We start from the raw sequence: 15,469 nt of genomic DNA on the forward strand, positions 1-15,469 counted from the left end.
AAAAAAAGATGGGGACTGAGGTAGCTCAGTTGATAAAGTATCTACCACAAAACCATGAGAACCTGAGTTCAGATCCCCAGAATATATTTAAAAAGCTGGGCACAATGTGTTGCCTATAACTCCAGTACTGGAGAAGGGAGTAAGGGAGAAGAAATAGGTGAATCCCTGAAGCTCACTGGCCAACCATTCTAGCCAAATCAATGAATTTCAGGTTCCCTGAGAGGCACCGCTCAAAAAAAAAAAATAAAGGTAAAGTGAAGTTAATATCAACCTCTGGTCTCTACACTCATATACACACATGTCCACATGCGCACACACATCTACACTCATAAGAACACCCTAACAAACACAAAAAGATGGATGACACCCAAGTTGTCCTCTGCCCTCTACACAAATGCACTTGAACACACATAAACAAGCATACAAGCACACACAGAAACAAGGAAAATAGAGAGAAAATAAAGGAGATGACAGAGTGGACAATAGGATAACAGGATCCCAAGCCAAGCAACTAAACACCTCTGAGACATTCAGAATTTAAAGTTATAGAATAGTGTAATTTTTAATAAAATCTCAAAGAACACAAAACAGCACAATAAAGAAAATGGCACTATATACCTGTAGTGCAGGAAGACGACTCTGCTGATTAGGAATGACTTTTAATGAGATCATTCCTTTGGTTTCCTTCTATTAAAAAAAGAAAAGAAAAATGAGACTGTAACGAAAACTAACCTGGGGGATATAGGGTTTTATAAAGTCAGGGTTTTCACTACAGAACCATCGTTATAGTTTAAGATTTGGTCAGATATTACCTCCTGAACCATGAGATTGTCATGTGCTTCCCACACCAGCATAGCTGAAGACACAAAAATAATAAAGCAATAAAACATTGCAAATATTTATAGTCATGTGTTTCTTTTGGTTTTTGGTTTTTCTATATAGCTAAGGCTGGCCTTAAATTATGATCCTTCTGCCTCAGTCTCCCAAGTCCCACCACAACTGGAAGTAGATACAAGTTTAACTTGTTATTGGCCTCCTAAGAGCTTTTATTACAGGCATGAGCTGTATTGCATTCAGCTTAATGACTTATTTTGTAATTTTGTTACCATAACTACAGCTGATCATCCTCTCTCTTTTTTCTTAAAATTTAAATAATAAAAATATACATAATTATCATATACAAATGTTTTCAAATTATGTACATATCATGTAATGACTAAACAGTTAATTAACATATGCATTACCTCACTACTTATTTTTGTTGTGACAATACTCAAGATATATTCACTTAGCATTTTTCAAAAATATAATCCCTGATCAGCACCATTCCACTCTCCACTTCTACAGGTTTGCCTTTCTGGATTCTACATATAAGAGTTTATGTGATGACTATCTTTCTGTGTCTGGCTTATTTACATAATGTCTTCCTGGTGCACTCATGTAGTATCAAACAATGGGATTTCCTTCTTGTATAAGACAGGACAGCATTCCATAGTGTGCATATACCACATATTTTTAGTCCATTGAACCACTGACTTCATAGCCTGGATATGATGGATTGTACAGTAGTAACTGAGCAGATTTTTAAAAGGTTGGTCAGTAGTTTTTTGTTTCTTTTTTTTTCCTTTTGTTTTGTGTTTTTCGAGACAGGGTTTCTCTGTGTAGCCCTGGCTGTCCTGGAACTCACTCTGTAGACCAGGCTGGCCTCGAACTCGGAAATTCACCTGCCTCTGCTTCCCAAGTGCTGGGATAAAGATGTACGCTACCACTGCCTGGCTAAGTTTTTTGTTTCTTTTGCCCAGTTTCCTATTTGTTTTTATTTTTAAAATGAAATTTAGATTTCATTTTAGAATTATTAGCTCTTTTCTGAGCTTATGCTCATTTGCAAGTAGCCCAATGTCAGAGGCCTACTTTAAGGGCCGATTTTCTGATATCACTCCTGGTACTATGATATTACTAGGAAACCCAGTAGTAATTAGGTAGCACATTCAAAAAGGGAGTTTGAAAAGTTTCATGAAGGACATATTTACACAGGTATACATATCCTCAGGAAGAATTCTCTCCCGTGTTGGACCTTTTGAGGATGCCCACACCTGTGTGAAATTGGCACCTACAGGAGCAAGTTTGTTGAGTAAGAGTAAGGACATAAATACCTTTACTAACTGCTTGCTGAATCTACTGAAGCCTAACTGATATAGAAATTAAAATCAGCTTACTGAGACATAAGACAGAGTTAAGAGCCAGGCTGTCGTGGTGCATGCCTTTAATCCCAGCACTTGGGAAGCAGAGGCAGGCGGATTTCCGAGTTCTGAGTTTGAGGCCAGCCTGGTCTACAGAGTGAGTTCCAGGACAGCCAGGGCTATACAGAGAAACCCTGTCTCAGAAAAAAACCAAACCAAAAAAAAAAAAAAAAAGACAGAGTTAAGAAAGATGGCGAAGTATCAGGAGGGGCAAACAAGAGGGCAGCATAAACACCAAACACAATTGCTGCACATAATGGATTCTAAGACTACAGACTAAGAGAAGCTTACCCACCTGCTCAAAGCCACAGAGCAAGAATAAAGTAAAGCAAGGATTCAGAAATACCAATATACACCACAATCTCCAGATACTCAGGGCAATATTCTTGTCATTTTATGAGAATGATGCTCTCAAGTTACTGGCCCTGCTTTGCAGTTTTACTAAATGAAGGCAGAGAAATATCATTTCTTAGACAGACTATCCAGAGGATCAGAAGTGATAACCACCCTCTCAATAAGATAACCATGCTTTTGCAGAGAAATGAGATACAGTAACACCACTGCCCATATACCCTTCATGAACATAGAAAATAGTATTTGTCTGGTGCAGAGAATACCCACCATTGCCTTCTGCAGCTGATCTACTGAGTGATTAGTCACATTTGTGCCATTGATTTCTAGGATCTCATCCCCAACATGAAGGGAGCCTGCCATTAAACAAACAAAAAACTCAATGAATAAAAGAATAAAAATTCAAACAAGAGCTGTTAGCATAGCTCAAGAATACCACATAACCAAAACTACAATTTAAAGCATTTTATAAACTAAATAAAATTCAAATATTAGAAGTATTCAACCAGGAGAGATTAAAAGCAAATTTGGTTCTGAATCTATCTAGCACATTTCAATACTGCCTCATCCTTTTTGATTTCAGTCATCTAAGAGTTGTGTAAAAGCATCTCATCCTTGAATTCTTGAAATCAGAAGAGCTGCCAACCCCAGGAGACTTGGACAAATTTACACACTAAAAAGAATAACAAAGTCAGGGAAAAAGATCTCAGTACTCCCCATTATTCAGTGAGTTTAATGTTTCTTTGTTAAACACGTGTTCTTAGATGGTTAGTCAATGTTAAAATTCTATGTGAAGGATGGTTACCAAATTCATGTCATGTTACCTTGGATGAGTAAAAACATAGTTAAACATAAAATGGTAGGATATAATGAGGAAGGAAACTCACTGGAATAGCCATAACCCCAACATTGGGAATAGTTTCTAGTTTCAAATACTATATAGGTTATTACCAGCTGCTGCGAATGTTACATTTTAATTTATTATTCCGTTCTTTCATTGTTGCCTAAATTATATTTTAGTAAATGATATATGCCATGGACTGGGTTGCTACAGGGACCCCTTGTTCCGCGGGGTGATAAGAGTTCTGGCCTAACCAAAAAGAAAAAAAAAAAAAAAGCCAGGAGGTGGTGGCACACGCCTTTAATCCCAGCACTTGGGAGGCAAAGGCAGGCGGATTTCTGAGTTCGAGGCCAGCCTGGTGTACAGAGTGAGGTCCAGGACAGCCAGGGCTATACAGAAAAACCTTGTCTTGAAAAACCAAAAAAAAAAAAAAGAGTTCTGGCCTGGTGGGCAAAGAATTCGGCGACTGACAAACAGAAACAGCACAAGGGAGTGCAGAATCTGAGTGTATCTACACAAAGTGAAAATCAGGCTTATATAGTATGCAGAAACAAATGAATGTCAGGAATTACGTAGGCAGGTTGTGGTCACATCAAAGTTAGTAAGATCAAACTGCCAGGTGTAAATGATTCCTTCGAAAGAACAATAGTGCTCTTCCCCATGGGCTATCTTGGCAGCCCTAAGCAAATTCTCTTGGTCTGAAGCAGGTAAGCACCAGGAGGTCCCATTCTAGCAGCTCCTGGGAATGGTTTGGCTTGTAAGCAAACATAAGTTCAGGAAGCTTTTCGACTACTCTCTAGTTTGTAAAGCAATTCTGCCTTGTGTGGCACTGCTCTCAGAGTTCTAATTATGTTTACAGATAGCCATAGTGTTTGACTTCTATCTCTAACTCTGGAGATACCCTGTCTGATAAGGCAGCTTCTTTGTGGGAATCAGTAGGCAATAATGCCTGACCTTTATTGCTAATTCTAGGGACTCCCTGTCTGCTAAGGCAGCTTCCCTTGTAAAAATTCCAAGCTAATAACAGCTAGGAAATTAATTAGGATCATTGAAATACTGTGGAGGCCAGGAAACAATGTTAAATCTCAGTTTTAGCTATAACCAAATATTTCTTAGGGCACCTATATGCCTGAAAAAAGAAAGCATGCAAAACTCTCCACAGACTTTTACAGAGACCAGTCTGGAACACATCTGAGTTAGGAAATGCCAAGATGCCAAGAAATGAACTCCAGGAAGCTAGCTAGCTCCCTTTGAAGCTGCACACCTCAAATCTGTGAACAAGCTTTCAGGCCTGACACTCGGAATCCACTGGAGTGACGAGTGAGTGTGGCAGATATATCTGAAAACTTTTAGCACTCTAACATTAGGGAAATACAATAATTAATTATATCTACTTAAATTTGGTTTTCTCATTCATGCTGTTAGCTTCAGGAGGGTAGAGATACAGCTTTCTTTACTGTTACATATCAGTCTTATGTAATAGGTACATGTAGTAATGATTCACTTATTAACTAAAAAGGAAAGTATATATGAGAAGGTGCAGAGGAGATGGGCACTGGTGGTGTATGACTTTTTAGTCCTAGCACTTAGGAGGCAGAGACAGGCAGATCTCTGTGAGTTTGAGCCTGGTCTCAACAGAGAAATCCTATCTCGGGGGCGTGGGGAAAGATTCAGACTTCATACTAAGATCTTACCATGCAATTTTCTAGAGTCAGGTGGTTTTGTTTGTTTGGTTGATTTGTTTTTTTGAGACAGGGTTTCTCTGTGTAGCCCTGGCTGTCCTGGAACTAGCTTTGTAGGCTAGGCTGGCCTGCCTCTGATTCCTGAGTTTGGGGATTAGGGTATGCACCTCCATGCCTGGTTTAAAGAGTCAATTTTTAAGCCAAAGAATCTCTTGGCACTCTCATAAAAATGCTATCAGTTTTTAGGACTATAAGCTTCTTGTCCCAAACCACTGAACAGAGAGTAAATAATTAATCCCAGGGTAAAATTAGACTTAGGACCCCTCCTCCCTGCCAGAGTACCTTGTCTATGAATCATGCCACCATGGAGAATTCTGGCCACAGTACATGACTGTTTTTCATTCAGCTTCAAAGTGATTCCCTGGAATAAAGGCAATGAAAAAGTAAACTTTGTTTTAAGCCCTTTCTGAGGACATCTTTAAATCATCTTAAGGAAATTTTGCAGGGAAAACCATTTCCATCTATATCATGGGCAGTTCTCAAGTAGAAAAAGCAGGAAGCTTGCTCTGAAAGGAGCTTGAAATGGGGACAAAGAAACAAAAGCAGTGAAGTTGACAATTTGTACAAATTGTCCATGAGTGGCCTTTGGAATATATTTGTATGGCCCAATAAGTTTATCAGTAGAGTGTAAGTGATAAAGGACAAATAGGACAAGAGATTACCATGGGCTCTTCTGTGATCTTCTCAAATTGTATGAGACGAACTCTCCGTGCCTCCTGCCCTTTGGCATGGGCAGGGCTACCTGGAGCAGTGGACCCATTGGTGTACATGTCCTCAGTGGCAACATTTGACTGGTTCAATGAAATCTGTCAAATAAAAACAGATTAATAGATAAAATAAGCAGTAAAACCCCATATTCAATCATCAATATGTAATTAGAATCCAAAAAGCTTTGAAAACCCAGTTATTTTATAAGGTTGACATCTACTCTCATTTGAATCCATGTGAGGCTGTTTGTAAATGGAACACACACATTTTACAAGGTCATTGCAGATAAAGAAGTGATTTTTATTAAAAAAATATTCTGAGGGATTGAGAGATAGCTCAGTGGTTAACAACATTGACTGTTTTTTTGTGAGAACTTGGGTTCAATTTTCAGTACTCATACGGCAGCTCACAACTGTCTGTAACTTCAGTCCCATGAGATCTGATGTCCTCTTCTTACCTTTGCTGACACAGGCATGCATGTTGTAACCAGATATACATGCAGGCAAAATAACCATACAGTGATAGGCACTTTAGACAGTTCAAGACTTAGTTACTCTCCTTCTTGGCATGATGAGCAGTGTGTGGTAAATCAAGAAAAGATATAGAAAAATGGATTTAATTTTGACTCATGCCTCAATTTACTTACAAAACTCAGTTACAGATGGGTTGCAGCTACAAATGTGAAAGGTAAAGCAGATAAAGTTTGAGAGGAAAACATACCTTCAATACCTTGAGGTAGTCAAAATATTTTATAATATATGATATGAAAAGTTCTAGCTCTAAAATAAAATCTGAAAAGATAAATGCCACAAAAATTTAAGAAACATGTTCACCAAAAGATTCTACTGAGTTATGTAAAATGTTAGCAGACAAAACACAGAGATCAGCAACCATAAAATACAAGGACTGATTTTACCAAACATAATATCTTTCATCAAAAAAACATATATAGAAGCAGAGGCTAGATGATCATGAGCTCAAGGCCAGCCTGGGCTGCAGAGAAAAACCCTGAATAAAATATGCTCTCTTTCATCCAAATAGAACCACAAACATGGACAAGCAGAGCTTAGTGGTAGATGCCTATAATTCCAGAATAAGGGGTTGGGGGTGGAGAGGTTTGCCAGCTTGTACTACATAGTTCATGGCCATCTTGGGCTACAAAATAAGACCCTATCTTAAAACAAAAATAAAAGCAAATGCAGAAGAAATAAGCACAGTACTCCTCTACTTAGGAGCCTGAGGCAGGAGAATGGCTTGAGTCAACCCAGGAATTTGAGATCAAGCTATATAACACACTGACACCTCATCTCAACAAACATGAAACTGGAAAGACATGGTAAAGCCTGAGAGTAAAAGTTTGCAATCTAATAAAGGATTTGTATCCAGAATATACTGAATAACAAGATGATAAAAGTTCAATGAAAAGACAAAAGACTTGAACAGATTACTCATTAGAAAAGATATGTGATTTTATATAAGCACATGAAAAAGTGGTCTACATCACAGTAACCAAGGAAGTATAGATTAAACTAGAACCACAAATGTCAGGAGTATACATTCCTGTTATACCAGCACTCAAGAGGCAGAGACAATGAGGCTGCTGCAGGTTCAAGACAAGCCTCAACTACACAGAGAGTTCCAGACAGCCAGATCTATACAGAAGATCCTGTCTTAAACAAATACTCAAAACAATAGAATGACTGTACATGCCTACTAGAAGGTCTGAAATAAAATACCCACCTATTCTATGGTCCAGTAATACTACTTTTAAGGATTCATCCAAGATGAAAGAAAACAGTTGTCCACACAGAAGCTTGTATACAGATGCATATAGCAGTGTTATGTTCCCAATAGTCCACACAAAAGGAAAAAACAAAAGTGTTGAAACACAGGACAACACACAAGCTATTCCATGCATTCAAGAGCTCAAAATACAGAAAAATAGGAATAAATTCAGAAACTTGTTGAATAAAGGAAGTCCTATTAAAAAAGAATATGTACAATGATAAAATTTATGTGAGATTTTTGGAACAAAAAATGATGTAAATAATAAAAACAGTAGTTGTCTTGAGGGGAAAGGACTGGCATGAGAGAATTAGTATATTCAAGATTTTTGCCTTTTTAATGTATGTAAATTTGCCTTTAAAAGTAACCATAAACAAATATTGAACTCTAGGCAGTGATATACACACTGAAGTTCTTTGGGGTGAAGTATGCTAAGTGGATAAGATGGATAGTTTTAGGTACGTATGTGTTAAGGCAAACAAAGCCATATGTCAATTACAGAAGCCAAATGATATAAAGTTTTGCATTTTTTGTATATTTTTGTGTATTTTATGTATCCTGTATATTTTCAAGTTTTAATTTTTCCAAATAATATTGGTGAAGAATGTCATTACTAGAGTAAAAATAGGACCTGGAGAGTGCTCAGTGGTTAAGGGTATTTGTTGCTCTTGCAGAGAACCCAGAACCCACATGATGGCTCATAACCACCTGTTAACTCCAGTTCTAGAGCATCTGAAGTCCTTTTCTGGCCTCTGTGGACACTAGACACACAGGTGAAAACACCCAAACCCATAAACTAGAAATAATTATTATTATTTATTTATTTTATGTATATGAGTACACTGTAGCTGTCTTCAGACATACCAGAAGAGGGCATTAGATCCTGTTCCAAATGGTTGTGGGCCACCATGCGGTTGCTAGGAATTGAACTCAGGACTTCCAGAAGAGCAGTCAGTGAGTGATCTTACCCACTGAGCCATCTCTCCAGCCCGAAATAAATATTTTTTAAAAGTGGGAGAATGAAAAGGGAGTTGGTTCAGTAGGTAAGACTATCTGCTGCCCAAGCACAAATACCTGAATTTAAATCCCCAACACTCATATAAAAAGCCCAGTATGGCCATCTATAATTCCATAAATATTTGGGGCAAAAGCAAGAGGACCAGCAGTGCTTACTGGTCACCAATATAGTTCTAGGTTTGACTACCAGTATAGTTCTAGGTTCAGTGAGACCCTGACTCAAGAAAATAAGATAGAAAATAATAGGACACATGTCCTATGTTAGTACATGATTGTACACATTGTAAATATACAGCACAAACACAGACACACACACACACAGACACACACACACACACAAAGTTCTTTTAAAAGAATAAAAAGGTAAGCCATTGAGTCTAGAACTGGAACTCTTATACCTGCAGATAGACACATAAACTTGGGATCTTTCCACCGAGACAGGTCATTGATTGGATCAAGGGCAAACTACTAATAATTACATCACCCCACTGGGTCAATAGACCTAAAGGGAGGGTATCATATATCTATGAAGAAACTCTGATGAACTCAATCTTGTATAGATCATGTAGTATTGATGTGGTTTTTTTTTTTTTTTTTTGCTTCTTTGTTTTTGTTGTGTGTGTGTTTGTTTTGGATTTCTTTTCTTTTCTTTTTTTTTTATTTTTGAGACAGGGTTTCTCTGTGTAACCCTGGGTGTGCTGGAACTCACTCACACTGTGTAGACCAAGCTGGCCTCCAACTCAGAGATCTGTCTGCCTCTGTTTCTTGAGTTCTGGAATTAAAGGTGTGTGCTACCACCAACCAGCAATGCTTTTTTAATGTCATAAAACTTAAAGTTTGGGGGGCTGGAGAGATGGCTCAGCGGTTAAGAGCACTGACTGCTCTTCTGAAGGTCCTGAGTTCAAATCCCAGCAACCACATGGTGGCTCACAACCATCTGTAATGAGATCTGATGACCTCTGCTGGTGTGTCTGAAGACAGCTACAGTGTACTTACATATAATAATAAATAAATCTTTGGGCTAGAGTGAGCAGGGTGGGAGGGAGCAGAGGTCCTGAGTTCAATTCCCAGCAACCACATGATGGCTCACAACCATCTGTACAGCTACAGTGTATTCATATACATAAAATAAATAATAAAATAAAATAAAAACTTAAAGTTTGGATTATTTGAGAATATGAAGACATCTTGCCTTTCTTACCCACAAATGTTTGTGCATAAAATAATAAATCAAAACCTACACAGCAAGCCAGAGGAGGAAGAACTAGTGTGAACTTGGTATTTGGGTACAAACTGAAAATGGAGAGCAGCTATATACTATCCACACACAGGGACACTGGGGAGATGTAGGTCCTCTCAATAGGCAAAGCTGTGAAAAATTATCTTGCCAATTCATTTTACTGGGGGGAAGAAGAGTCTTGAGTAGGAATGCCTCCCCATGGGCACAGAAGGGTGGAAAGATGACAGACAAGGAGACCTAGCCTAGAAACTTAAGAAGAGAAGTATATCTTATAATATAGGTGCGCTTTCCACAAAGACCTCTTAATTTACTGCTTCCTTTCTATCTGAAAAAATAATGAGGACTGGGGCTGGTGAGATGGCTCAGCAGTTAAGAGCACTGACTGCTCTTCTGAAGGTCCTGAGTTCAAATCCCAGCAACCATATGGTGGCTCACAACCATCTGTACAGCTACAGTGTACTCATATACATAAAATAAATTAATAAATCTTTAAAAAAAAACAAAAAACCAATGAGGACTGACATAGTGTCACTTACTGTGTAACTTCCAGATGAGGAAGTGTTGAGAAACTAACTGGTTTAGCAGCTAAAATGTCCCAAAACTCATATGACCATCACATGACATTTATGTTGTAACAAAGATGTTGAAAAGGGGTTGTAATTTAAAAAATAACTTAGAAGTTGGGCAGTAGTGGTACACACCTTTAATCCCAGCACTTGGGAGGCAGAGGCAGGCAGATTTCTGAGTTCGAGGCCAGCCTGGTCTACAGAGTGAGTTCCAGGACAGCCAGGGCTATGCAGAGAAACCTTGTCTTGAAAAACCAAAAAACAAACAAACAAACAAACAAAAACAAAAAACAAAACCCCAAAAACTAGAATACCTGGCAAAACAGAACTTCACACAATCTCCAGGTACTCTACCACAAACAATTCAATGACACTACAGTCATTGCATGGGAAGACACCATGTAGCCATGACAAGGAAGCTCTGAGATAATTTTGAAACCATCTGTTTATGTGGAAAATAAAACAATGTGAAGACAATTATGCTAGCTTCACCATAAATAGTGAAAAAAATGAATATATTCACATTTACTTAGAATCCACAAATAATGTCTGGAAGGAACAGTGGTTGTTTCTAGGAAGGGGGAAATTGGTTGGCTACAAGACAGAGAGAAAAGGAAATTGCCTTCATGGGCTAACTTTACTCACCATATCTTCCAAATTGTGCACTATGTGTTTAAATACTTTAAGAAAATAATTTAGCGGGCTGGCGAGATGGCTCAGTGGTTAAGAGCACCGACTGCACTTCTGAAGGTACTGAGTTCAAATCCCAGCAACCACATGGTGGCTCACAACCATCCATAATGAGATCTGATCCCTTCTTCTGAGGTGTCTAAAGACAGCTACAGTGTACTTGCATATAATAAATCATTAAAGAAGAAAATAATTTAGCAAAAAACATTAATCAGAACTTAAAAACTTGGGATACACTTCTTAACAGAAAAACACACTGTATGGGTTAGATTCCTGGCTCTATTACTAATGGCTGGAAACTTCAGATTCTTGACCTTCTTGCATTTGTGTTTCTTCAATTGTAAAAATGAGGATGGTAACTTAAGGACTTTACTGGGTTGCAAGCTTAACATAACTTAGAAGCACTGGGTAAATGTGAGCTATGGTTACTATGTTGCTGTACAGCTCTCTGTTGTGAGTGCTGACATACTAACAATATCAAAAGAAGCCACTAAAGAAAATGCTCAGCATTCAAATCCTCATATATCCCTCCATTTTTATGTCACAACAATTACTTTCTATTCAGAAAAATGAAAGTCTACTGATCCCACCAAACTCTCAAAAACACATTCCTTTCTATAACTAGCAAGATGAAATTTTCTGACATGGGTAGGATTTCCAGTTAAGTTGGCAGCCTGAGTACTTATGTGGATCTCCTCCTCCCTCACTCCTTAGTCTATTATATGTGACTCTATCAATCAGCTCTACTTTGAAGGCAAGAAGGGCAGAGGGGCCAGGTCAGTTGGATCCAGCTTAGAACTTTCCCAGAAGATAGTTTTTCTTGTCTCATTGGCCAGAGCTGCAGAAACAGCCCCACAACCAGAACTGCAAGAAAGGCTGGAAAATAAGAATTTGGTTGAACATTTTGCCATCCCAAACAATATCAAAGATCTGGGAAATGTGAAACATTAATTCAATAACCAATTACAACAATATAAAAGCCACTTACTGTCTTTTACATTTTAGAATCCACCCACAGACAAATCTTGAAACAGTTATAAAGAACACATTATAAATGCAAACACTGTGACAAATTAAGATATATATGTGATAGAGGCAAAGAAGGTTAAAGAAATGAAGAAAGTACCGAATCTTGTCCCCTTACAAAGGTGAGCATCAAAGGTAGTATCTGCACTGCTTGGACAGCAAATCAAAAAATATATAATTTTTTCTTGTTTCCCCCCCCCACGTGTTTTTTTTTTTTTTTTGAGACAGGGTTTCTTTGTGTAGCCTTGGCTGTCCTGGAATTAGCTCTGTAGTCCAGGCTGGCCTCAAACTGAAACTCACAAAGAGTGGCCTGCATCTGCTCCCCCTCGCCTCACCCTGTGCTAGGATTAAAAGCATGGCAATGTTCAACTATAAATTTCTTTATTTTTGACTACCTAACTTTGATTTGTTTCATTAGAAAAAAAAAGAGACTCAGTCAAGGTGACCCAGCTATCATTTTCTCCACTTCTGCCTAGGACCAGCGGATGGTGTCAGTGGCCAATAACTCTGTACCAGGCATTATTTTTTTCATACATAAGTAGTTTTACTCACCTGGTCTATGCAAGTTATAATCAAAGTACCTCTATACATTTTGACATTTTAAAAATTGGAAACATGATGGAAGGGCATAAACCTATGAGTAGCTAAACTAATTTTGAAAGAGAAGAAAGTAAGAAATATCAGTCCAACCAGTTTCAAAATTTATTATACAGTTTTAATAAAGTCTTACTTATAAACTAGATATGTTAGCACATAACTGTAATCCTAGCATATGGGAGGTTAAGTCTGAGGGCAACCTGCAATATAGAGTTTGCAACAATCTTGGGCTGCAAAACAAAGCCTGGTATCATGTTGTCTTCTTGAACTCTGAATTCTGTGCTCATAATTTAACTAAATCCTGGAGTCTAAGGCTTATAAATTATTTTAGTGAAAATGGTTTCTAAGCCCTATTTTTGCCTCCAAATATTGATCACAAAGTAGAGATAAGAATTTAATTTTAGTCAGCTAGGCCTGGTGGTACAAGCTTGTAATCTCAGTTCTCAGGAGGCTGAGACAAGGAGGTCTGCCAAGACCTTGAGGCCAGCCTAGGCTATAGTGAGACTCCATTTAAAAACAAAACAGAACAAACAACAAAAACTGCCAGGCACAGTAAGATTAAGGGCATCCTTCTAATCTTAGCACTCTGGAGGCAGAGACAGGCAGATCTCTTTGAATTTGAAGTTATCTTGGTCTACATAGTTAATTTCGGGCCAGCCAAGGCTACATAGAGAGACTGTGTCTTTAAAAAATAAATCCACATAAAATAAAAACAAAGAGAATGGTTTAACTTAATGATGTTTTATACACAGTCCCAACTTTGGTCGAGTGGCTGTGTAAGAACCAAGAGCCAAGTATTTGGAAATACAGTCTGGTGTTTGAGGTAGAATGGAGCTGCTTGAGTTTCAGTTGAAAGAAGCCTGTGTATGTATCCAGAGTGTACTATGCAGATAAAGCAAATCAGCCAAAGACCTTTAACCATATAGCCTTTGGATTGATAGATGTATTTAGTTCCTGACAAACAAAGCTCTAGTTAATGTATGATTTTAAGACAATACCTGCCAGAAAAATCCTGATTCTTGAGCCCTCCTGTCACTCCAGTTCTTATCATTTATATATAGTTAAATAGCCCTAACCCCTGATCTGTATACTTCCTTGGGGAATTGTTGGTTTTCTCATGGCGTTTCTAACTTTTTTTTTGTTGTAGTTTTTCCCACTTACAAAGTGAAACAGATGTCCATGTGAAGAGTGGGTACTTGTGGTTCAGTCAGGGGCTACACAAGGATGGCAGGTCAGGCTCTTCTGTATTTAGAGTCATTCATTTCCTTGGACTGGGCATTCTAAGTTCACCATGTGGAAGCACTTGGCAATGATCCTAACAGTAGGCTGAACAAATGTTTGTTCATTCCTGTGCTCAATAGTTCACTGTCACTTTGTTCTGAAGCCAATTGGTTTAAATGAGAAAGTCAACTGTAGTTGCCCCTGCTCTATTCACCACCACCACCCCTCCCCCAACCCCTGCCAATTTTTTAAACTTATTTATTTTAACTTCCTTTGAGAAATTGTCTCTGCCCTTTGAACTGTGCTGCAGATGTTTCCTCTGAAGGAGGTATAGGGGGGTTGTGAAGCACTGTGGAGTACCCAGCATTGCTGAAGCCTGCACTGTAGAATCCAGGATTTAAGAGGCAAACAGGACTACAAGCAAAACAGAACAGCCTATGCAGAGACACCAAGGTTCAATGCTATACATTCCATGTACAACAGCAGAAAACAAGTCTTGGTTGAGTCAGTAGGGAGCATGGTCAGTGAGTCTGTTCCTGATTATCATTCTACCAGAGAAAGAGCTCCTTCTTAGGTCTGGTTGTTTCATTTAAAGAGGTTATTTCCATTCAAGGTCTGTATTTTCAGAGAATTTAAACTAAAATAATAAAATACCATTTTCAAATTATTTAGTCTTTGCCCAAGTTTTCTCAGTACCTAGTATAGTCTGTTAGTTGTCTTCATTCTCTGTCCTTCACTTCTAGGATATTTATGATTTTATTTCTCAAAATCAGAAAGACCTAGATACCTTACAGATAGGAAATCTGGTTTTATTGTGGCCACAGCCTAAGTAGATTAGAATTTTATCTAATCTACTGTTTTGTTCTTTGCACTTTATTTGCTCACCTTAAATAAGACACTGAACTAGAACATCAGGAACAGATGTTTCCTTCAGCAGTCATGATACTTTGGGGGGAGGTCTGATAATTTCTTGTTGTAAAAAATAAATCCATCTAGTTGTGACACTACAAATGTCCTGAAGTCTGACATGTTGGCCCATGCCTATAGTGCCTACAAACTCAGGAGGCTGAGGTAGGAGAATTGCAAGGAATTCAAGGCCAATAGAGTAAGCTACAAGGTAGCCTGAGCTAATGTGAGACCATGTCTGAAAACAAGAAACAAACAGATAAACAAAAAAAGCAAAATGTTTTCCTATTTGCCAGCAGGAGAGATAAAATTTGCTGACATTTAATTGGTGCACAGTTTCTTCCCCTAAGCAGTGAATTGCTCTGTCAGTGTTACTAAAAGAGGACTTTGGGTGTGGAGCATAGAAAGGCAAGATTAATAACCATACTTCCAAAACTGGCTTGAGGAGGAGAAATGACACCAGAGGTAGGGAAAAGGAAACAGAGCTCCAGAATTGGGGAACCAGAATACAACTGTCATAATACAGATTTTTTTCTCTT

At 38.3% G+C, this 15,469-nt stretch overlaps 1 protein-coding gene across 1 annotated transcript in view; it reads right to left on the reverse strand.

Moving 5' to 3' along the window:
• Mpp1 (membrane palmitoylated protein 1) overlaps window positions 1-15,469 on the reverse strand; it is a 144,000-nt gene that overhangs the window by 127,420 nt on the left and 1,111 nt on the right. The window contains exons 2-5 of the mRNA XM_031364659.1: window positions 5,837-5,980; window positions 5,457-5,535; window positions 2,862-2,947; window positions 619-687 (exon numbers count right to left, since the gene is read on the reverse strand). Of these exons, the coding sequence (XP_031220519.1) occupies window positions 619-687; window positions 2,862-2,947; window positions 5,457-5,535; window positions 5,837-5,980 (378 nt within the window). The remainder of the gene's footprint in view (window positions 1-618; window positions 688-2,861; window positions 2,948-5,456; window positions 5,536-5,836; window positions 5,981-15,469) is intronic.

Source organism: Mastomys coucha, chromosome X, assembly GCF_008632895.1.
Source record: "Mastomys coucha isolate ucsf_1 chromosome X, UCSF_Mcou_1, whole genome shotgun sequence".
NCBI classification, from domain to species: Eukaryota; Metazoa; Chordata; class Mammalia; order Rodentia; family Muridae; genus Mastomys; species Mastomys coucha.